The 23646-nt window shown below is 31.5% G+C and overlaps 4 protein-coding genes and 3 non-coding genes across 7 annotated transcripts; 4 read left to right on the top strand and 3 right to left on the bottom strand.

Annotated features, from left to right (window-relative positions):
• Positions 1-2269: 2269 nt before the first annotated feature.
• On the top strand, positions 2270-3645 carry LOC107060801 (beta-glucosidase 18-like; the record flags this gene model as incomplete). Its single annotated transcript, XM_015309114.1, has 4 exons — positions 2270-2506; positions 3019-3121; positions 3215-3320; positions 3432-3645. Coding segments are annotated over exons 1-4 (600 nt in total), but the record flags the coding sequence as incomplete, so codon positions are not given.
• A 606-nt stretch (positions 3646-4251) lies between these two features.
• On the bottom strand, positions 4252-5266 carry LOC102605524 (disease resistance protein RLM3-like). The gene is made up of 2 exons (XM_006348324.1): positions 4827-5266; positions 4252-4360 (listed from the first exon to the last, which is right to left on the bottom strand). The coding sequence occupies exons 1-2, from the start codon at positions 5264-5266 to the stop codon at positions 4252-4254; spliced, it is 549 nt and encodes a 182-aa protein (XP_006348386.1).
• Positions 5267-7671: 2405 nt separating this feature from the next.
• On the top strand, positions 7672-7743 carry TRNAH-GUG (transfer RNA histidine(anticodon GUG)). Its single transcript has one exon. It is a non-coding gene; the product is annotated as a tRNA-His (tRNA).
• Positions 7744-11021: 3278 nt separating this feature from the next.
• LOC102605866 (uncharacterized) lies at positions 11022-15759 on the top strand. The gene is made up of 9 exons (XM_006348325.2): positions 11022-11290; positions 11394-11570; positions 11660-11769; positions 12007-12059; positions 12152-12204; positions 12290-12442; positions 12655-12884; positions 13007-14619; positions 14699-15759. Exons 1-9 carry the CDS (start codon positions 11232-11234, stop codon positions 15581-15583), a joined length of 3333 nt encoding a protein of 1110 aa, XP_006348387.1. The 5' UTR covers positions 11022-11231; the 3' UTR covers positions 15584-15759.
• A 652-nt stretch (positions 15760-16411) lies between these two features.
• Positions 16412-16484, bottom strand: TRNAE-CUC (transfer RNA glutamic acid (anticodon CUC)). The gene has a single exon. It is a non-coding gene; the product is annotated as a tRNA-Glu (tRNA).
• A 130-nt stretch (positions 16485-16614) lies between these two features.
• Positions 16615-16687, bottom strand: TRNAE-CUC (transfer RNA glutamic acid (anticodon CUC)). The gene has a single exon. It is a non-coding gene; the product is annotated as a tRNA-Glu (tRNA).
• A 3214-nt stretch (positions 16688-19901) lies between these two features.
• LOC102583075 (uncharacterized) lies at positions 19902-21868 on the top strand. The gene is made up of 3 exons (XM_006348169.2): positions 19902-20246; positions 21054-21259; positions 21437-21868. Exons 1-3 carry the CDS (start codon positions 20157-20159, stop codon positions 21699-21701), a joined length of 561 nt encoding a protein of 186 aa, XP_006348231.1. The 5' UTR covers positions 19902-20156; the 3' UTR covers positions 21702-21868.
• The last annotated feature ends 1778 nt before the right edge of the window (positions 21869-23646 follow it).

Consider the following 23646-nt stretch of genomic DNA (forward strand, 5'->3'; position numbering starts at 1 on the left):
GTCCATGAATCTCCTTGTATTTAGATTTCTGATAGTTTGAAAGCATGAAATTCCTTGTCTCGGCATGATTGTCTAGGCAGTCAGCTTCGGTCCTTCGCTTATTGTGGCAATTTGTTAAATGTTGTTTGGGATTTGCTTAGCAGTTAGGCTTAGCCCCTCTTTTCATCTAGTCGAGTTGTTGCTTATATCTTTTCGGTCTTAGTTTATGTTGTCACTAGTAATTTCTTTACTGCGATGTGTCGATCCAACTGAGGTCACTCGCATTCTTTCCAGGGAATAGCTCTCCTATTTTGTTAAAAATCTGAAAATATCTATCCTAATTTTAACTTGGTGTTTACTTTAATTGATGTCACTGCCTAACAATGCTACTCTATACAAAGGTTATATATGATCATGCCCATTTGTGTTTTTCTTGTTAATATGTATGGTTGAGTGCCAATGTGATTTTGTTTAATTGTTTGAGATACGTCATCTTTCTTTCTTTGCTAAAATGATTATGTCTGCCCCTTTATTTCGGCAACCTTTGTTATTTTGTGTTAGCATGACAATCCAACATCATGAGATTTCTTTAAATAGAGTTGGTTAAACTTTGGCATGAGAGGCATTTATTTGCTAATTATGCAGCATGTCTCTTTCAACATTTTGATTTATTGGCTGTGCATTAATATGTTTTTGTTTTTCCCCTTTACACGATCCTCTAGATTTTATAGCTCATACTACTGTCAAGTATTCAAGCATGTTTGTTTATTCTCGTTTTGTTAAGTTAATTTAGTTTGCCGTTTTTCAAAGCCACTTGTTATGTTGGGTTCAATAGTTGGGTTGGTTACATTTCTCGGGTCTTGATTTCTTAGTTGGTCTTTCATTTTAATTGAGTTGCGTCTCGTTTAAGTTGTGTCTCATTTATTTTACTATTCAAAAAATGCTAATTCTTGCCTTTCTTGTTTTGTTATATGAACCCCTTTGAGTCCACGACGAACTTCTCTTCCTTGCATTTCGAGTCGAGCCATAAAGGCTCAAATCCTTGCTTTCGAGTCAGTCGGCGAGTGGAGCCGAAGAATAAATCCATGAGTTCGGCGTACAGATGTTCGGAGCAGATTTATGAGACCGTATACACTAGTATATATCTAGTGTATACGAAAGTGGGAAAATGGCCTAATGGCCCCCATATTCAGTTTTTGTATTTTGTTATTGGGCCTAAGCCCCTTTTATTTTAATTATCATCTTGTTAGTTTAGGACAGGTACAAATGACTCAAATGGGGCCTTCACGAAAATGGGCCCAAATACTGGTCCAGGCGGCCAGAAACCAGATTTGGGCCTAACTCTCTTTCCCTCTTTATTTTATTATGTTTGCTTGCTTGTTAATATTTTCGCTAATCTTAAGGTCGAAAAATTCAAATCCCCGAAAGACACCCATTTCGATTTAACAATTTAACTAAATCAGTCGTCTTTTAACAAAGACTTAAAGAAATAATTTTATAAGATAGTTCACTTGGATAATATTTAAATATTTCCCCTTTTTCCCTTTAAAATAGTTCTAATTACAAAATAACTCAATTTTGCAATTTAAGTTAAAGTTAAATCATTTTAGCCGAGTAAATTAATCGTCGGATAACCGCATTAGCGGATATTCTAGGTGCCTTAAAAACCTTCCTAGAATATTAATAAGAACCCCGAACCCCCTTAAGTATTTTCAATTGATTCCCTGTTTTAATCTATTGAAAATCAGTTTTCTTAATTTTTTCTTAAAAAATTAAGTGGCGACTCTTAAACAAGTCCAAAATATCTTTTCAAATAAAACAGCAAACACTGAATGTAGATAAAATATTTTTGCTAAACATCAACTCCATTACATGTAATAATAATAATAAAAAAAAAAAAATAATAAATAATAATAATAATAATTAAGGGTGTCAATAGATGTATTGAATTGAATTTAGACAGATCAATATGAGTTGAGTAAATAAATGAACGGGTAAAAAATTACTTAAATTAAAATGAGCTAAAAGTGGTTCATCCGTCTAACTCTTACGATGTTTTAATTTCTTTGTTTGTATTCCTATGATTCTTTCAAGTACTTTTTATGACTATATATAAATAACATATCAAACACTTAAAATGAATTGAATTACTGAATTGAACGGGTTAATGACCTACCAAACTTGGATAAACTAGGCAGATAATATTTTTATGAGCTGATTTTGTCGTCCTAATAATTATACGATATTTTTTTAAATGAACAGGCTTCTTGATCCGATAGAAATACGACATTATCATGGGAGGAAATTACCAAGATTTAGCTATGAAGAAAAATTACTTATAAAAAACAGCATGGATTTTAAAGGAATTAATCATTATTCAACGTTGTTTGTCAAGGATTGTCTTCATTCAAATTGTACGTGCATGCATGAAAATAATCCTACGTGTAGCCATGGTGAAAATCATGCAATCTTAGGATTTTTGCTCACTTCTGGACAGAATAAAGATGGTGAATTCATAGGAGATCTGGTAAGATATTATTCATATTAACAATATTGTTGTCTTCGTATGATTTATAGGGTCGTTGAATCGTAATATTCCCTTTTTTATGAGATGATAAGAAGTATATTTTGATTTGATACCAAAATCATTTTCATCATTATAATAAATTAATTATCAAATTAATAATCAAACTTGAATAAGCAGTAATTATGTCTGCTATATAGTTTGACTTTACAGTGTAAATTTTTGACGACAGATGAACCCCCTTCCAATATCTAACTCTAGGGTAATTTAGGCATTACTTCCTTCTTGTGGCTATTGGTGGGCTCGACTTTATTATTAGATAATCAATCATTAATGCTTGTGAGTTGTGTCATGTGCATGGACGTGGACTATCTATATAACACATTTTTTGGTGCAATTCTTTTTTAAATCACGTGTAACTTATATATGTGGAATATTGATGTACCGAATTACTATCTTTTTATTTATAATATGGTGATATATGATAGTAATAAATTAAATTGTTTTTTTTTCAGATGGGAATGCCTGGATTGTATGTGGTTCCACAAGGCATGGAGGATATTATTGATTATATTAAGAAGAGATACAATAACATGCCTATATTTGTGACTGAAAATGGTAAATGTTAATCTCCTTAAATTGTAGAATTTTTCACACATTATCATGGATATTTACGTAATTAAAAGTATGTAATAAAATTTTTATATTCAGGGTATGGTTCAAATGATAATCAAGAAGGGGGATATGACTTGGACAAAGATATTAATCGAATTAAATTTCACAAAGCATACCTGGCATCTTTGGCTCGATCAATCAGGTATTTCTATCGATAAATATTAGTTAGGAGATTTATATATCAGTCTATTTATAGCGAAAATGAATTTGCAACGACCACGATTCATGTAATTATGAATTTATGATGGAACAGGAATGGTGCTGATGTGCGTGGTTATTTCATATGGAGCTTAATGGATAATCTTGATTGGAATTTTGGTTACACAATTAAATTTGGGCTTTATTATGTTGATCCACTTACGTTGGATCGAAGCCCAAAACTTTCGGCCCATTGGTATCACAATTTTCTCACCAATAAATATACAAGCAAAGAAATCAATATAAGGAGTTTAATTTTTTTATTTTATTTTTTGTCAATATATGTTAAATTTTCGGTTTATTTAGAATTATTTTACATTTAATTTTTGAAGAATTGTGCATGTTAATATTAAATTTTGAATGAATAAATATATATGGTATTTAGAAAATACGTATGTAATGTATTTAGTTATATTTACAAAAATAATTGTTTATACATGCATCTCTTAAATAACATACGCAAAAAAAAAAAATTACTTTCTATTTGTGGATTTTACAAAAAAAAAATTAATTCGGGATTTGATTTTCATAATCTACTTACAGACTTTAGGGTGTGTTCGGTATGAATCCAATTTTTCTCCTTAAACATAAGAAAAATGTTGAACATGCTACAACAATTTGAAAAACAGAAGAAGTTAAAGGACATATATAAATTAAGAAAACATTGAATAAATTTTATTGGATGAACTTTGTACATGTTACAACAATAAAAAAAAAATCTGCTTGTTAATTATATACTGCAAAGAACAACATGAATAGTTCACTAAAATATTTTAGTAAAACCATACAAAAACTGATAACTTATTCAAAACAATAAATTCATGTTAATTAGCTCTCCTTTTTAAAAAAATAAAAATAAAATTGATATTGTATGGTTATGGTATAATTAATTTTATGGGATTTCTGATTATCTGAGCTTCTTCAATTTCAATCAAACTCTCAATGACAACATCAGCTGCTTTTGTCACCACATCAGACCAGTTCCTACAAACAACATTAAATTGTCGAAAATTAACGAAAGAAACTATAGTTAATTACACTTTGTAATTAATTAAGTCGATAAATCCACAAGCAAGATAATTAAAAATGAGCATTTTAACTTATGCATTTTAATCTACCTATTACTAATTATTGTATTCTTATTTTATCTTCTATGATTCAATTTATAAAATAATGTAAATAGATTTATGTATAACTTATGTATGTATTATTTATGTTGTTAACGAAAAAAAACAACCAAACATTTTATAAGCCATATTGTTGAATTCAATGCAAGTAATTGGAAATAAACAATGTATCATTTAATACGAAATATTATACATATATTTAAATGCTCGTACTTTGTACTAAAGCTAGGTTCATTTAAAAGGTAAATAAATAATAAGTAAAATAGAATAATCTAAAATGTAAAGTAAGTAACTTACTATAACATATTAAAGACAATACGTACCCTTTATTAGAGTCGAAATCAAGTCCAACGGTGTGTTTTGCCTCTTCAAGTGCCAAATTAAACCTCTCGATTTCTTTTGGTTCAAGTTGAATATTATTACTCTTACCAACACGAAGCTCAGAGGGTTTCACATCGCAAAAAATAGGAATCAATTTCTTTTTTGATTCGACAAATAGAGCCAATTCATGTAAACAAAAATATGAATCACAATAACGTGGTGAAAAAACAGCAACACCAATTTTGCATTCATCAATTGCACTATCAATTTTCTCAAATAATTTGTCACCTGGCTTCATGTTTTTGTTGTCTAAAAATGAATTAATCCTTAAACGTGTCAAATGATCATATAATAATGAAGCTATTGTTCTCTTTGTGTCATTACCTCTGTGATTAATGAAAACATCACATGGTAATTGTGATCTAATCACTTTGTTAATCATTTGGTTTTTGCTAATCCTTTGCCTTTGATGGACTAATTGGCGTTGTAATAAGTTGGAAACTAGTGATGAACGTTGCATTTTTTTCGAATTTTTTTGAATATTGGAATGTTGTTTTGCTAAATTTGTGTTTCCTTGTGGTATTTATATAGGTGGTTGTATTTCGACAAATGGGTTGTTTTTTCTTCTTTTTTTCGTTTAGAGAAAGTTATACATGTGAACATGGAATATGTTTGGAGTTTACTAGTACTTAATAATAATATATGAGTGCTTGTAGTTTTTTATATTACGAAAGATTGCGATGGGATGAATATGTTCTTGTATTTTTAATTAGATGTTTCGAATAAAAGTTATTCTAGAATAAAAAATTTGCTAGAGTATTTTCCTTTTTAGTGGTTCTTAATTAGCCATACAAATCTGAATTAATTAGAGCTATAAAAATGAATACATGATATAAGGTGGAAATAAAATACTGTAGATTCTTGATAGTGAAAGGAGAAATTTTAAGGAAGGAAATGTTGACTAAGAATTGAACTTGAACTTCATATAAGGGGTCGTTTTGTACATGAGACAAGGTAAAAATATGACATCTTATAATTATAAAATTTATACCTCAAAGTTGGTGTTATTTTATCCCACCTAAGAGATGAGATAAATTAGTTACAGAATTTCATGATTATAATTTTGAAATAACTTTGTCCATAAATAAAATAACCCTTATAAATTATGATAGAATTAATAAGTTTTCGCTTTTATTAGTCAAAAGTCTAGTTCGTTTTATCAAAAGTTCGTTTTATCAAAATTGCGAGTATCGATGATCGAATAGAAAAAAATTGTGATGTATTTTTTTGAAAGTGAAAGGAGAATTTCTAAGGAAGGAATATTGAAGAAGATTGAAGTTTACTCAGGGTATAACCGTGTGATTTGACAGGTGACAATAAAAGATAAAGGAATTTGATAAGTTGGATTATTTTGACCTCTTCTCACTTCTTAATTCCTTGTCTTGTTTTTTTTTTTTTCCAAATACAAGGAAGTTCTTTGGAACCTTCAAAAACGTTTGGTAGACTCTTAAGACTATAATGTTTAAACAATATAAATAACGTGGGTCATGGTACAGTGGTGAAATATAATTAGTTCATTCTTAATTAGAGGTCGTGAGTTTAAGTAGAAGAAAATTTTGTTGGGAGTGTCACCCCGAATGAATCCTACATTACATAGTGCATAATCCGAATTTAGTCGGAGCTTCAATTCGCATTCCGTAAGGAAACTAAAAAACAAAGTTAAATCAATATGAATAATTTGAATTGATGTTAATTAATATCACCACAAATTAATTATTGACCATATATACCATTACCACAAAGTTAATTAGTTCCAAATTTAGCTGTAATTTTTGAAATACAAATATTTTGGTAAACTAATTTGCATGTATTCTATGAAATAACTAATTTTAAATACGACGAATTTATGTAATATACACATAATATATACATATGTGTATGTATTGATGATTAATAATGCATTAGGTAATAGTCAAAATAGTGAAATACACGTTTTGTTTTAGTTCATTTTGCATTATTTATGGAAAGTCAATTCTTACTAGAGGCCTGTCTTGAGACTAATTTTAATGTGATTAAAGCTCTTAACGCCCATGGGGTGATAAATTTTTTTGGGACTTATGCCTCAGTAGATGGGATAATAATATATATTGGACAATGCATGTGTTTAATATTTTTATACTTAGATTTGGGAAATTAATATATAAATAATTACTTATTAAAGATCTTTTATAGTCTCTCTACGTATCTCACAAAAGTAAAGGTAAATTTTTTGTACAATTCACTCTTTTCATACCTTACTTATAGAATTATATTGAATATATTATTGTACTTATTAACGATCCTTTCTGATGACAATATTAACCACTAGCTTATAGAGAAGCTATACCTTCAAGATATAATCGGTAACCAATAAGGGAGTGGAATGATGGAGTGGTAGTACTCTTTCATTGTTACTTTGAGCTCTCGACTCACGAGTTTGAGTTCCCCTAAGGAAGGCCGGTACATTGTCCTTTTTGTTAGGGAGCGTTTTACCCTCCAATATAGGAATTTTTGACAAAAATCCAAATTTAGTAAAACTATATACTACGTTTATCAAACATTGAATAGAAAACCAACGAGATAAATATATAACTGGTAAAGATAAGTGGTCAAATTTATCAACTAACATATGTTACTATAAGGACTATGGAGTATTTGTTACTACAATTTATCCCATTCTAAGTTTTCTCTATGTTTTAGATTACACTAATAAAGTTCGTGTTTAACTTAAATCTTTAAAGAATTAAAGTTTGAAATATAAATTTTATACGTTTTATATTAAATGTTTAAGAAAAGCGTAAACATCAAGTGGCTGTAGTTTAGTGGTAAGAATTCCACGTTGTGGCCGTGGAGACCTGGGCTCGAATCCCAGCAGCCACATATGTTCTCTTTTGTTTTATTTCTAGGGCAACAGTTCAATAGGACTTTTTTTTCCCCAGTTTTAGAGGATCGAATTCAAAATCTTTAATATAGTGAAAGAATTTTAATCATCCTACCACAATTCACGCGTAACGGCTACTTCCCTAATTCAAGGTGTAATAGTATGATATCACAATAGTTATTATGATGTCAAAACTGTTGGTCTTATTGTTTGCTAATTTTCCAAGTATATTTTGTTTGGAGTTGGTAATTTCCCAATTATATTTAACTTTTAACTTAAGAAGTATTGGCATGTTTGGTTGAATTGTTTTTTAGCTATATATAGTTGAACTGATATAATCTATAGTTTAAAATTATTATAAAAAATCATCACATTTAAACTCGTGCAACATTATCTGGTAGAGTAGTACCACCTACTGTTGATAATATTACTACTGTTGATCCACAGTGCTATGATGTGAATTGGCAACCTAACATACAATTTAATTTCAAAAAATTATATTTGTATAATTGAAATATAACTCAGAACCTAACTAGTAGTAGTTATCAGTTATTACTAGTACTAATTAGTATTGATAGTGGTAGATATATAATAATATCAAAATAATACAACACCAACATATTCAAAGTAATTCTACGAGTGGGGTATAGAGAGGATCGTGTGTGCTCAACTTTAACCCTGTCTTATAAAGATAAAAACAAATTATTTCTAATAAACCCTCGAAAGAATATCAAAATAATATTGATCCTTTAAAAAATTATATGGAGACTTTAATTTGACTAATTTAACAAATTGTGAAACTTCTAAATATTACCAATGGTGGGGAAAAAAATGCACCAATAATTTTATTTTGTTATTTGCATTCCACTTATTTTATTAGGCTGTTTGGAGAAGTGATAATGATGATGATTAGATCATTGTTATCCAGAATATGAAACTAATTGTCATATGATATTCCAAGCAGGTAATAGAATATGGTTACTTAAAATTGCATCAAATTAGTAATAGTAACTTGCTAACTGATTTACGATAGCAACAAATTAAACAAACACATATTAAGATAATGTAATATTAATTCATCTAAAGATAAATAGATTAAAATATGCACTACAAAATTAATAAATATTGTAACAGATCCAGAGCATGTATATAGGGCGTAACGTTTTAATCACATGAAGTCCCTTTTGTCTTGCCTTTTAATGTTGGTAAATGTAAATTACAAGATTATTATAAGTCTTGATCAACAAATCTTATGGCAGAGTATAGAATCATTTTTGTTAGAAATTTTAGATATGAGATTTTTCGAACGCAATAGCTATTAGGTATCTATTCATTCGAATGTAGTATTTTTGAAGAAGAAAATACATGTATGTATGAATCTGCATATATATGTTTCTAACTTATTTTTTCAACATTAATATTGGTGGTCTAGTAAGTTTGAGTGTGCCTCAACTATTCGTCTACTAACCGTCTATTTATCATATCACACAAATAGAAATAAAATTCACCTATTAAGACAGAAGTAAGACTGCTGACACCCCACCCTTCGATCCTTAAATTTCACTAAATATGTTATTGTTGTTATATCATCTCCCATACATCATTCACCTATAAGTCATGAATTCTTACTTGCATATTTCTAATTCATAATATTTAGTTGAGATGCAAGGGCAAATGATAAAAAAAAATTATCTTAGAAATTAGTGCAAGTGGTGGTTGTTTGCAAATCAAAATCAATTTTGGGTTAAAAAAATTAAAACAATCAAGCAATGTTGAAAATTTGATTCAATTAGAAAGACATTAGGTCAATATCATCATTAAGAAGGCTGTCCTAATTAATCCAGCTAATTAATTAAAGGGGTAGGTTCTTTTCTATTTCAAACTCTCTCTTTTTTTCTTAATCCACCTTCATGATATGATATTTGTGTTGTTCCATCTTTTCAATTTTTTATAAAAAGGTGTGATGTTGCTTCCATAAATTTCATGCTTTATCTCTTTTTGTAGTATATATTTATATAAATATAAAAAAAATTATTTGACTTATATATATTGTACTATTTTTGTATACACAATTTATCTTTTCAGAGAAAATTATTCAGCGGATCATCCTTCGATCTATGTATTACGCCATTGGTTGATCATATCAAAGTTTTTTTTTTATAATTATATCTTCTCCTTTTTATTTATTTATGAATTCATCCCACACAAAAAAAAACTAACAAATTACACCATTAATAAAGTATAAAGTTTACTCTTTTGACCTTTTCAGTCAAATTTTGGAGATTTGAATATTCAATTTCTTCAAAATAAGACTTATTTATTTGAATATTACACTTTGAATTACAGTTTATTATAGTGTACGTTTATAGGTAGAGAAAAAGAAAAAAAGTAGTAATGCCATTATTAATAGAATATTTTGGTTTACTTGGAATATTTCCCTAAATAAGTTGATTTTTTTTTTTGGTATATAATCATTCCGTATTAAAAAAATTTAACTTGACTCATTCGAATTTAACCCAATTAAGGATTATTAAAAAGATAAATATTTCGTATCATAACTTTTTCATTTTCAGAACTCGAACCTAGTCATAATAAAAGTCTGGTAAATTCGGTTACACAGCAGGAATAGTGGGACTTCACCCTCGTGAGTTTTATTATTACACTTTGAGAGTAACAGTAAAGCAAAGAAAAAAAATCAGACAAAACTTGAATTACAAAAAGATGAGGAGGAAGAGGAGCCCGCCATTGTTGCTGTCTTCAACTACAAGAATTATAAACTTTTGAAACGACCCCTCACCCACCCCATGCCCCATCATCATATTCCACGTCCGATAAAATTCAGTAATTTTGACTCAAAATCGATATTTGTGTTAAAAAAATTGTTTGATATGTGTAAATAATATATAAAAAGGATAAAAAATGTCATCAGTTAATAATTTGATTCAGAATTGTTCTGAGGCGGATAGTTATGTTAAAAAATGATAATATCCGTAATATTGACTTTTTAACACCAATATTGAGATCAAGAAGTCAATGAACAATCTAAAAATTATGGCTTTGCCTCTGATTATATTATATGAAACTCTCAAATACCATATTCTAGTATACTATAAGATATTTTTACATAAATTCATTAACCTAAAATTTTATGAATTGTCGGCATTGAAATTAGGGGCCCCATTTTTTAAATAAACAAATTCCTCTCTATTTGCTAATTCACTCCATTTTTTTCAGTTTCTTCAAGAAAAACTAGTATTTTTTTTTTACTTTTGAAATGAATGAAATTCTTCTTCTTTCTTAATTTACTAAAATTGTTCATTGAAATATCTAAAAATTACTGTATTATTATATGGAATTCCAGGACCCATTTAAAATATGCTCTGTTTTAGTAACTCAGTCTCTATATATTTCAATTTTCTTCAACAAACACTAATTTACTGTTGAAAAAGAGTGAAAATTCTTGTTTCATTAGTGCAAAATCATTATAATGGATTCGAGGACTCGTTTGGATTATGCTCTGTTTCAGCTTACTCCAACACGAACAAGGTACATTTTAATAAGACTATTGGCTCGATGCTCAATTATTGTTAGAACCATTATTTTGGATCGCATATTCATGTTGTTTAAATTTGATTTGAATTTTACATAGATGCGATCTTGTAATCTTTGCTGGTGAAAATTCGGAGAAATTAGCTTCTGGTTTGCTTGAACCATTTCTCATTCATCTCAAATCCGCTAAAGATCAGATTTCTAAAGGAGGATATTCAATTACTCTCCGACCTTCGATTACTAATGTTTCTTGGTTCACTAAAGCAACTTTACAGAGGTAATCATGCTTGAAATTGATGAAATGCAGTTCGTTAGACTGATTTTCGATGTTTAATGTGGTAGTTTTTTTTGTTGTTACGTTGTCAGGTTTGTGAAATTTGTTAGTACTCCTGAAATTCTCGAACGATTTGTAAGCATAGAAAGAGATATTATGCAGATTGAGAGTGAACAAGCTAATGGTAGTATCAATGTTGAAGGTATATTCATTCATCAATGTGTTTGTATATTGATAGTTATTATCTCGTAAAGTAAGTTTCATTGTTGAAGAAAAATTGGAATCAAGAAGAAATATGACTTTCTGACATAATAACTATTAGTTGAGTGACTATCTGAGACATCTTCCAGGTTTAAAAGTCCTTGTTTCTTATATATATTAGTTGATTCATTGAATTTCATTTCAAAGTTTTCTTCTCATTGACTCTTGATATTAGCAGGAAATGCATCAGCTTTTGATGGAGATTCCAAATTCTCTCCTGGTTTTTCAAAGGTATATCGATTTGTAGAGTAAATAAAACTATGTTGTATCGCGTTTTTACTTGAATTTCCTACGTATTAACAACTGACAATTCGATACTGAAGTCCAATGGTGAATCTAATGGTGTTGGTGATGCTGCAAAAGAAGAAAATCCCAAGTGAGTTCTTGTGTTTCTCATATCATTACTTGTGACTTAAATGGGGTTTTAACTTATAGGACTAAATGCTCGTTGTTATGGATAGAGTGCGTCTTCAACGCGTTCTAGAAAGCAGAAAAGCAGTTTTAAGGAAAGAGCAAGCAATGGCATATGCTCGTGCTTTGGTATCTGGCTTTGATATGGATAATTTGGATGATCTCATATCTTTTTCCAATGCTTTTGGTGCTCTACGTTTAAGGTACGTAGGACTTAGATGAAGCCATTTGTGACATCTAGGTAGAGACTAAGGAACCTAATTTTGTGTTTGAACCAAATGAAGCAATGAGGTAGATTGCTAGCTAGTTACTCGTTTTGCTGCAACGTGTAAATCTCTTTGTTTATCGTACTTATTAAGATGGTAGATGATACTATTGTGAATACCTATTGAAATTATACTTTGCTTTCATCCAGAGAAGCATGCATTAAGTTTATGGAGCTATGCAACAAAAAGAGAGATGATGGAATGTGGATGGATGAAGTTGCTGCTCTTCAAGCCTACTCTCCTTCTGAGTTTTCGTATTTTGGGAGGTCTGGAATCACGCTTTCTGCTGATGTTACTCAAGACAATCAAAGTATTGGCCTTTCCATCAGAAAACAGAATGATGATACCTTAAGTCATGGAAGTTTGGATACTAGTCAAGGTACATATGACAATCCTCTTGCTTTTTTCGCTTGAATTAAACTTCGTAGTATAGAGCTCACATGACGATATTTGTCAATCGCGTTTATCATGAATATGACATTACTTCATTACATTCTGCAGAAAATGGTTTACCACCACCTATCAAAGTTCACTCAACAGAAGGGAAATCACAACCAATGTGGCCAAACAATATGCCACCTTACATGCAAAACTATCAAAATCCTGCATTTCAACAAATTCCACCATATCCAGGGTACATGTTTTCGGGCAATCCTACTTACTATCCTGGAATGCCATGGCCTGCAAATCCGGAAGATTCTAGTCGAGGTCCCGGTCCTGAATCAGATTATAATTGGAAGAATAAACCACCTTCCAAGAACAAGAAGAAATATTCAAACGGGGATAGAAATGAAAGCAACAATTCAAGTTCTAACGGTGACTCTGATGATTATGAGGAGGATAAGAAAATGCAGCATGGGAAAAAATCATCAAGAAAAGTTGTTATACGCAACATAAACTACATAGCCTCGAAGAGAAATGAACAAAGTGTTCATAGCAGCACCGAGGATAGTTCGTCTGATGAGGATGGATCCACTGATGCAGGTTCCCTCAGAAAGCAGGTAGAGGAAGCAGTTGGATCATGGGAGAGGCACCATAACTCAACGTCTCGCAACAAGAAGAAACGAGATGGAAAGAAGAGAAACAACAGTGGGAGTATATCAAATGGTGTCTCTAAGGATGAAGTAACCAACATTGGTAAGAATTGGGATATCTTCCAGAACATTCTTATGCAAGATGCAGATTCAAGAACCGATGACACGGGGCCAAAAGGTGTCCAGGAAGAGTACTTGATGACAAAGAAAATGACTCCTTCATCTGATCCTCTTATTATAAATGAGAGAAACATGGGACAGGGAGATGAAATCCCACGACAAAACATGTGGGAAGAGAAGAGGCGTGGACCAGTTATTATAAGAGAGAGCACAGATGAAGAGTTGTTATTTTCGCATAGAACTCAGGAACCAAAGGGCTATGCTCAGTCTATCTCGTCGAACATTGGCACTGAACGAGTTGTCCTTAAGAGCCAAAAAGAAGAGGATTGGTTAGCTGGCAATCTACTAAATAAATCAACATATCAAGGAAAAAGCTCAGATCAAAGTATCTTTGTTGGAGATTATGCTTCAGCCTCTCATGATGATCATTTGCAAATGGGGAAAGATAAGAAAGGCGTTCAATTTGATGATTCCATTGTGGTTCGAGCCCATTCAGTTGATAGTGTGTCTGATTATCACCAACAGACTGACATTTTCATGGTTTCAGACATCGTCGGAGCTGAACAAGTTAAGCACAACATGCCTAATCACGCGGAAGATAAGCTTGATCCTTCTGATGCATGTGAACCAAACGATCTTTTCATGGTTCTTGGAAGAATTTCAGCTGCTGAGCAAGTTTCAGCCTCTCGGGATACTGAAATGTATGACGAAAATGATGTCTTCCTGTCTGAAACTTTCAAGAGTCACACTGATGTCAGACCTGCTTCTGCTGATACAAAGCTTCAAACAAAAGGCGAAGGAGCCAACAAAAGGATCGGTAAGGACCTTGGACGAAAGGCAGTTACCAAAGAACCAAAATCTAAACCTTCAGTAACCGGATCTCTTGGAAGGACTAAATCTGATACATCATCGAGAATCAAGAAATCACCTTCCACATTTCAGAAGAGCAAAGCTGACAAGGTATGGATATTTTCCTGTTCTTTTCATCTATAACTGTTATTATTATGATAATTTAATTCTCTCTTAATGTTACTGGCAGGACGAGGAGAGTCGAAAGAAATTGGAACAATCATTATTGCAACGTCAAAAGAGAATCGCAGAAAGAAGTGGTGCCACTGGTTTAACCAAAACAACATCAAGGAAGAATCCAAAAGAGTCAGCCACATCTTCAAAAATTGAGAAACCAAAACCTGAGGCTCCAACTGAGGCAACCAATAGATTACAAAAAACAGTTTTTAAGAGCTCCACTATAGAACGTCTCGCCTCTACAAGAACAGCTAAGGATCGATCCACCGAGTCAAAAACCACTCCAAGCAAGAAAGCAAGTCAAAAGGAGAACAAAGTGATTGCTCCAACAAAGAAATCAGCTGGAAAAGAGAGTAATAAGCAAGGTCCCCGTAAGTCCAAGCCTTCGGATACTAAAGGTCATTCTTCATCTGATCCTCCTCAGAAGGAAAAAGATAGCAACACTGACATAAACTCAATGTTAAACGAACGTGGAGCAGAACTAAGTCCACAGGTATCTAATGAAGTCATTGATGCTAAGAACATGGAGGAGGTACGTAGCATATCATTAATCGAGAAGAAGATAGATACACCTATGCTTACTGCTGAACATTCAATAGATGACAAGAAACAAAGTCCTACCGAGGCTGTAAAGTTTTCACTGTCTGAAGTTGAAACCTCAGAAGCAGTTGATAATGCTATTGGAGTTATAAGCCCTCTGACTTCCTCTGTATCGAACGTGCATTTGGACACTCCGGTATGCCAAGAGATATTCTCTAATGAAGTTTCCACCCCACCTCCAAATAATGAAATGAACCTCGAGACGAATCAAGGAAGAAGGAAATGGACAACTGATGAAAGCTCACTAAAAGTTACTAAAGGATTCAGAAAGCTTCTTTATTTTGGTCGAAAAAACTGATTTTTTTTCCTTGTGATCAAGTCATGGCATTTTCTATATCGAAATTATATAGAAAGATGCATGTTTTGACATTCCTTATTGCTGTGAAATTCTGTGTGATGAGTGTTGTGGTTATTGTTCAATAAAATCTTGTATCAGAAAAGAAAGATTCATTTAATTCTCTTTTTGTTGTATAACTTTATTGTTTTTATTCATGTTTGTTTTTTATGAATTTGTCTTTGCGCGACTTACTAGACACTATTTTGACTACAACAACAACATATCCAGTATAGTCCACACGTAGGGTCTGGGAGGGTGAGGTGTACGCAGACCTTTTCTCCCTACCTTTGTGAGTAGAGGAGTTAATTAGACTATGCATGACTATCAAAACTCTTTTAAATGCAACTTTTTTCTTATGTTATCCCTTAACAGTAGTCCCACATCGAATGTTTGTATATGTTATATGTGTTTATATACAATACATAATTTCACATATGTTGTGTTCGTAGAAAGGAGAGATGGTTGGCATCTCCCCCGACAGGGACGGGAACAGCCTTCGGGCTTTACCTGTTATCAGACACATCCGGTTAAGGCTACCCACTTCGGTGGATCTTACCCAATTTTTTTAATTTTCTTTTCTGACTTTACTTGATTATTTGACTAAATAGTTTTTTTAAAAAAATATCATTACCATTAAAATAATAGAAAAGGATATCATTACATTAAAAAAGAAATTCTTTTCTGACTTTACTTGATTATTTGACTAAATAGTTTTTTTAAAAAAAATATCATTACCATTAAAATAATAAAAAAGGATATCATTACATTAAAAAAAAAAAAAAAAGGAATTTCCGTTGCCGGGACTTGAACCCGGGTCTCTCGGGTGAGAGCCGAGTATCCTAACCAACTAGACTACAACGGAATTTTTTAAAAAAAATCTTTTCTGACTTTACTTGATTATTTGACTAAATAGTTTTTTTAAAAAAAATATCATTACCATTAAAATAATAAAAAAGGATATCATTACATTAAAAAAAAAAAAAAAAAGGAATTTCCGTTGCCGGGACTTGAACCCGGGTCTCTCGGGTGAGAGCCGAGTATCCTAACCAACTAGACTACAACGGAATTTGTTAGAATGTTACATAGATTTTATAATATAGTAAAATAGGTTTGCTTGGCCGGTAATAGATGAAACACATGCCTACGAATATTATAAGATTATAAGAAAATAAGAGCGGAATTTCAAACAATTCTCGAGTAAGATAACGATAATAACTATGCATCAATCAAGAAATAATCTAGAATCGACTAGATATAGTCATCACTGTCTATGTCTCTTCAATAATTTAGATAGTGTAATCGAAATAATTCTACCACCTCATCAATTTAGAAAATGATCGATATTTTGTACTAGTCTTGTACATATTTTCTCCTTTGAGATCTTTGAATTTGGCAACTAAATTATCATAGTCCGGAAGCTTCGGATGGACATGAGGCGATTGTGGTTGTATTTGAGGCAATTGTTCTTCATTTTCCCCAATAACGGCTTCATTACATCTCCTAAATTTCACCTGTGGAATTACATTAGATATATTGTTGTTGTTAACGGTTTTCTTCCTTCCGGTTGTCATTGAAGTATAAATCCCACAGTTTAAGCTTTCAACCCATGAGTTGTTGTCTATAGTACTACTAGGACCCTTAAAGCTACTGAAATTTTCATCAATGATTTGGAGCTTTATGTCTTCTTTTAGCTTTGTGACATGTGTGAGGTACTGCTTGGTCTCTGAGTTAACCATATTACCTACACGATCGTAAAATTAGTCCATAAAAACATAATTTTAGATGAAATTTGAGCGGATTAATCAATGATCTACTGATTTATCAACTCAATTATCCATCATTTTAATATTTCGATTAAATTTAACATAATCCGCCCATTTAATAGATTTACCTGGTAACAGTTCAACATTGAGTCGATCAAATGATTGACCAAATTGTTGTTTAAATAAATTCCTTAGTGAATGCAACTCCGGCAATTCGCCACATCTCGATGCTGCAAATATCATACTGGACAATGCCTCTTGCACATCATCAGACAACTTGCTGTAGCAAAAACCAATTTAGACGTGACAAAATCAACTCATTTTTGCGATTCGTTTATAAAATTTTCATATATAAATTCCTGACTCCACCTACTAAAATATGATTCGACTCATCAATTTGACACCTTGATGACACTTAATGAAATTGATTAATTGGAAATTAGTAATTACCTGTTGGTGCTAATATCACGTAGGTTCGTAGAGATACAATCACAAAAATTGTCAAGTTGATTGTATGCAGATAATCTACACTCATCTCTATAAAGTTGTTCAACCTGCAAACAAAGTAATTAAGGGATGATTAGCTACTATAATTAATTAAGTGATTAATTAGAAGCTTTTAATTATTAAAAAATTAATAAATGTTAAACTTATCTGAAGAGAAAATTACTCTGGCTAAAGCTAGATGATGGTGTCCAATTTGGAGAAGTTGAGAAATGTCTTCACGTAATTGTTTTATAATTGAATTTCTTCTCTTCCTTTGTATCACTAAACGTGCCTTAAGCTGTTTGATTACCTTCTTGCTATAGAGAAAAAAAAACTTGTTAGTTCATCATTTAAAATAATTACATGTAATTACTTTGACAATCTAATAACATGATTTAAAAAAAAGATGTAAACGCTCATAACAAGTTAGATTGCACTAGAACTCGTTTGGTACACAAAATGAGATAGAATAAAATATCTGATCGATGAAAATATAACATGGGTTTGTTTTTCTTTCGATTATGCTTTAATAACATTTGTCTAATTTGATCAGGTCTATCGAAAACAATTTTTTTATCTCATAAAGATAAAAATAAGTTTTGTGTAATACATTTTACTCACTTGATCATATTCTACTTATAATGACATTACAATAGATATTGCTGTTGTGAAACAAAAAATAAATATTGAATCAAAATTATTACCACTTAGAATGATGTCTCCATCTTGAAGAACCTTTAATAAATTCACCAAATGAAGAGAGCAAATTATTCAACCCCATTTCATGTTGTGTTTTTTTTTAATTGTTTCTTTGTGCTTTTACTATCAACTTCTCAATAGAGGAAAAATACAAAGGAATCCTTAAAAATCCATATAAGTTAAAAGCCAAAGAAAATATTGATCATGTACTTGAAAAAGGAAAATAACATCAATTACAATCAATTTTGTATCTTTATTTTCCATCTTTTTAAAATTCCTTTCCAAATTGACATTGGCCTTGGTGCAAAGTACGTACAAAGTAGATAAACTTAAAATCTTTGAAGACCACATACAATCAAAGATCTAATATTATTAATTGTTTTATTACATTTTCTTCTACTTATATTGACATATAAAACTTTGTCTTGAGTCCTTAGAGAAACGGGTGATCAAATGAATAGATGAATTGAATTTGAATAAATTAAATAAGTTGAGTCGATAAATAAATAAATTAACAATCAACTCAAACTAAAAAAAATTTGTTCTTCGAACGTATTAGATTTTCATGAATTAATTTTGTCAGCTTATAGATACTTTATCTATTTAATAGAAATCACAATTTGAGTAATAGTGGCATTTTCCCTCTCTAAGTGGAGATATATATGTTGGTGATTACAACATTTAAAGTCTGACAAGTTTTATTTTATTTAGCCCTCTTATTGTGTTGTTTTTTGAGTAATCTACAAAGATCTTTTTAGTACTTTAATAAAAATAATAATCATATAATGTGTTCAAGGCAGGAGTTTGAAGTATTGTCCACATGGAAAGTCAATATAAAATTAAAGATTGTCTAGGAATTAGAATCAAAGCAATTATATTTCATTTTCTCACTTTTACTTGTCATATTTAACTCTACGTGTTTTTTCAAATATACATTCAGTGAACAAAAAGTTATAATTGGAGTTGTAATTACGTGTTTGATTCTCTTTTTTCTTTTTCTATTAACGTAAGAGTTGAAAAGAGTTGCACTTTGTGTGTATGACACGAGTTTTATGCCTTATACACGTAATATTAGTGTGTTCATTGCATATGGCCTTTTTTTTTCAAAATGAAAAAGGAATTTAATTTCTTTCATTCATTAATTTCTACAGAGAATTTAAGAAAAACGAACTTATCAAAGCTATGATAAAAATAAATTATATATATTTATAAATTATTAAAATAAATTTTATCCTTATTACTACGAAGTTAGGTTATGTCAAGTTAAGCTGAACGATTGGACAAATAAAAATAAACGGAACGGAGATATTAGAAGTGAAACTTGTGTTAACCACAATTGAAGGCACCGACAGTATAAAAAACGTCAAAACTCAAACGACGACGGTGTGGTTGGTGGTTAATGAAGAGTTGTGTGAACTGTTGAGATGTCATTTTATTTGCTTTGCTAAATTTATTTATTGTTTTTGCCAGTTGTTGTTGCTGCTTCTTCATTACTCAAAAGCCCTCTTTAGTAGTATATCCAGACTCCAGAGAGAGAGAAAGGAAGAGGAAGAAATCTCGAGTTTACTGATTGATTTTGGTAACAAATGGCGTCGAAGTTGTTAATGCTAACTATTTTCGTATTCGATCTGATTGCTTTTGGTTTGGCTATTGCTGCTGAGCGGAGAAGAAGCACTGTAAGAACCACTTTCAATTTCTCTTCACCATACTTATAACTGTGTTATGTTCGTTTTTCTCTGTTTCATACTGCTAATTTTAACTTTCAATTGATTGATTTTGCTTTTTCTTCTGTTAGATCTGTTCGGTTTGCTGTATTTTTTTTAAAAAAAATTGGGGTTAGGGGTAGGGGAATTGAACCCTCGGCAACAAGGTGAAAATTCACGTAGCCAATAAGATTCCTGTGATTTCCTGTTCAATTTTAGGATTTTTGAGTATTTTATTCTTGGATGTAGCTATTAATTGAATCCAAAAAAAAGTTAAATATTGGAGTAATCATTGGTCACCTGGAACTATTACTGGAATTTGATTATAATTTTCAGCTTTGGGTGGAATGCATTGTAATTGTGTTACTTTCATAATCTCTTCTTTGTCGAACCAATATTGGTAATTTATCTACTGTCTTTACACAAGTAAGGAACTTATGGCCTATCTATGCGAGGCGGATTCAGGATTTGAACATTTTGGTTTCGATTACAGAATTCCACCACTATTCATTTGATTTACTTACTAGGTTCGAAATATGGGTTTTGTATTTATTTAGTGAATTTTTTTATATGTATATAAAGTGTGAGCCAAACAATCGAAGATCTCAGCTCAACTAAAAATAAGAGGGAAAAGACTCCAAATTAGGTTGCAATTGTGTTATAGTGTTGTTCATGAGAACTTAAGACCAAGTTTTCTTGTAGTTGCTTTCTCATGTGATTTGGTTCAAGCTAATTAGCTTTTCGTGTGTCACTTGATTGAATATATCCCTTCATTTGTAGGCAAAAATCAAACAAGATGGTGAAGATGAACATAGCTATTGCGTCTATGACTCCGACATAGCAACTGGATTTGGTGTTGGTGCTTTCTTATTTCTTATGCTTAGTCAAATAATTATAATGGTGGCGAGCCGTTGCTTCTGTTGTGGAAAGGCTTTGAGGCCTGGAGGTTCAAGAGCTTGTGCTGTTCTCTTATTCATCATATGCTGGTAAGTATAATAACAAGCAAAAAGTGTCTATCTTGTTTCCAATTCATTGACTTAAAAAGGGGGATTTGCCGCATTGAAAAGGAAGTCGATTTCTCTTTCAATGCTAAATCGTGTGACTTGTGAGTAACGTTTTATCGTGTACATACACTGTAAAATATTATGTATTTTTTGTTTCAGGGTCGCATTTTTCATAGCTGAGGTCTGCTTGTTGGCCGGTTCGGTTAGGAATGCTTATCATACCAAGTATCGATCATCATACTTGACGAGTGATAAACCTCTATCATGTGAAACTCTGAGAAAAGGAGTTTTTGCAGCTGGAGCAGCTTTCATTTTCTTCACCAGCATACTCTCTCAGTTCTACTATGTGACCTACGCCAAGGCGCGAGGTGGCCCCATGCCATATGGTGGTGAAGCTGGCGTTGGCATGGCAGCCTACAAATGAGGGTGATCAAGGTGGTTGTTACGTTTATTTGTTAAAAAAAAATAGTTGTGACTTTGAAGTTTATGTATAATATAACTTTCTATTGCTTAGTTGCAAAGTTCATTGTACCATATTCCTTCTGCATAAAATTTTTGTTCTGTCACTTAGTGTGAACTTTCGTCTGCAAACATCTGTTAGATTTGAGATTAAGAGTGAACTGTTTCTTTTTTTCTTTCTTGAACCAAGAAGAAGTTTATGTGGCAAGGTCCTTCTTGTTTTATTGCATAAAAATGGCGTATGACGGGCTTAAATAGAGTGATCCGTACATTCAACTTGTTTGTGATTGATGTGTAGTAGTATCAGAAATAGTTAGTCATTCAACATGTAGTTGAGGAATAAACAAGAAGCATTAGATGTGTACAAACGAGATATCCATGTTTCATTCACTTATATATTTTCTTTGTGGACGATACACAATAGTCAATAACAATAATGTCTCGGTCCCAAACAAATTGATGACGACATGCAATAGCCAACTTAGTCTTAAAAAAATGGGGACGACATATTGTATGTCGATGTTGGTCAATTTAACAAATTGATTATGACATGAGAACTGAAAAGATAATCTATCAAACTTTAGTGTGAACCAAAATAAGCAAAAGAGATAACAACAACAACAACAACATATATACCCCGTGAAATCTCACAAATGAGGTTTGGGGTGGGTAGAATGTATTCAGAGTCACATACTTTACCACTAGCTCATGGAGGAAAATAAGCAAAAGAGAAAAACATATAATACTTTCATTATTGAATAAATTTCAACTCAACTTTAATTTATGTGGACTTCAAGAGTCGCAGAATTTGTTCAAGCAGGCCTTGGGCTTAAAGCCTTAAACTTAGTGGAAACCTCTACTTTTCTTGAATTCTTTGCAAATTAATTTAGTATGATAATATTATTAGTTATCAGATATCTAAGCATAGATATTTAACACTCTCATTAACAAGGTTTTAATCTCAAGTTACTAAATTATCCATATTTACTACACATTGAAAATCTAATTTTTTACTACTGATATTCCAACAAGTATGAGAAATGGTTAACGACAAGAGTAAAATGGAGAAAAAATAATTAATTCTCTCTTAATTTGCTAAAATTAGCATATACTGGACAAGTCAAAGGGATCGAAGAAAGTATTTTATGCTTCATTATTGTTGTTAATTATGGGCTCAACAACAACTTCTTGGGCTGGCGCCCGGGCTACTAAGTATTGAGAACTTTTGCAAATATCCACTAAAATAATTTTAATTATGTTTCATAGCTATAGTTTGTTAATTACGATTTGTAGCTACATGTTAGAGGGAGGAGAGAGGCCAGCGAGATTGGGAGAGTGACGAGAGAGGCGAGCTGTATATATATATATGTCAGATAATTGTATATATGGAACTGATATACATATGCATTTGTATATCTGACAAGCGAGATTGAGAGAGGGAGGAGAGAGGCGATTGCATTTGTATATCTGTCATATACTTATACGTGTATATGTATAATTTGTATTTGTATATGTTTAAGCGAGGAAAGAGGAGAGAGGCACACGTAATTACAGCTAAAATTAAGCTGCGAGCCATAATTAATTTAAACTATAGCTATGTTAGCTAATTAACTAGTATATGTTTACTTACCCACGTAATTTCCCCCTTTCTCAAAATGTTTCCATTTTGTGTCTATAAAAGTTGTGTTCATCATTTTGTTCCCATTTATTAGTTGGGATTTTTCCTTTTTTATTTTCCTTTTCTTTTAACATTTTTAGCCAAACGACTAAAATATTAACCCGTCTAATTGTAACCATTTGTAGTCGTTGTATACGATAAATATATAATTGATACATAATGTGTACATATCGATTATATCAATAGTATAAGTGGACCTCTCAAATGTATAAATAGACATTAGTCTGGCTGG

The sequence above is a fragment of the Solanum tuberosum genome, unplaced genomic scaffold (assembly GCF_000226075.1).
Source record: "Solanum tuberosum cultivar DM 1-3 516 R44 unplaced genomic scaffold, SolTub_3.0 scf00096, whole genome shotgun sequence".
In the NCBI taxonomy this organism is placed as follows: domain Eukaryota; kingdom Viridiplantae; phylum Streptophyta; class Magnoliopsida; order Solanales; family Solanaceae; genus Solanum; species Solanum tuberosum.

Bases quoted from the DNA above. Each gene is read 5' to 3' on its own strand.
- LOC102583075 (XM_006348169.2), top strand. From the start codon at position 20,157: ATGGCGTCGAAGTTGTTAATGCTAACTATTTTCGTATTCGATCTGATT. The intron at 20,247-21,053 runs GTAAGAACCACT...CTTCATTTGTAG, and splicing joins CTGAGCGGAGAAGAAGCACT to GCAAAAATCAAACAAGATGG. The intron at 21,260-21,436 runs GTAAGTATAATA...TTTTTGTTTCAG, and splicing joins CTCTTATTCATCATATGCTG to GGTCGCATTTTTCATAGCTG.
- LOC102605866 (XM_006348325.2), top strand. From the start codon at position 11,232: ATGGATTCGAGGACTCGTTTGGATTATGCTCTGTTTCAGCTTACTCCA. The intron at 11,571-11,659 runs GTAATCATGCTT...TTACGTTGTCAG, and splicing joins ACTAAAGCAACTTTACAGAG to GTTTGTGAAATTTGTTAGTA. The intron at 14,620-14,698 runs GTATGGATATTT...TGTTACTGGCAG, and splicing joins AGAAGAGCAAAGCTGACAAG to GACGAGGAGAGTCGAAAGAA.
- LOC102605524 (XM_006348324.1), bottom strand. From the start codon at position 5,266: ATGATTAACAAAGTGATTAGATCACAATTACCATGTGATGTTTTCATT. The intron at 4,361-4,826 runs GTACGTATTGTC...TGTTGTTTGTAG, and splicing joins GATTTCGACTCTAATAAAGG to GAACTGGTCTGATGTGGTGA.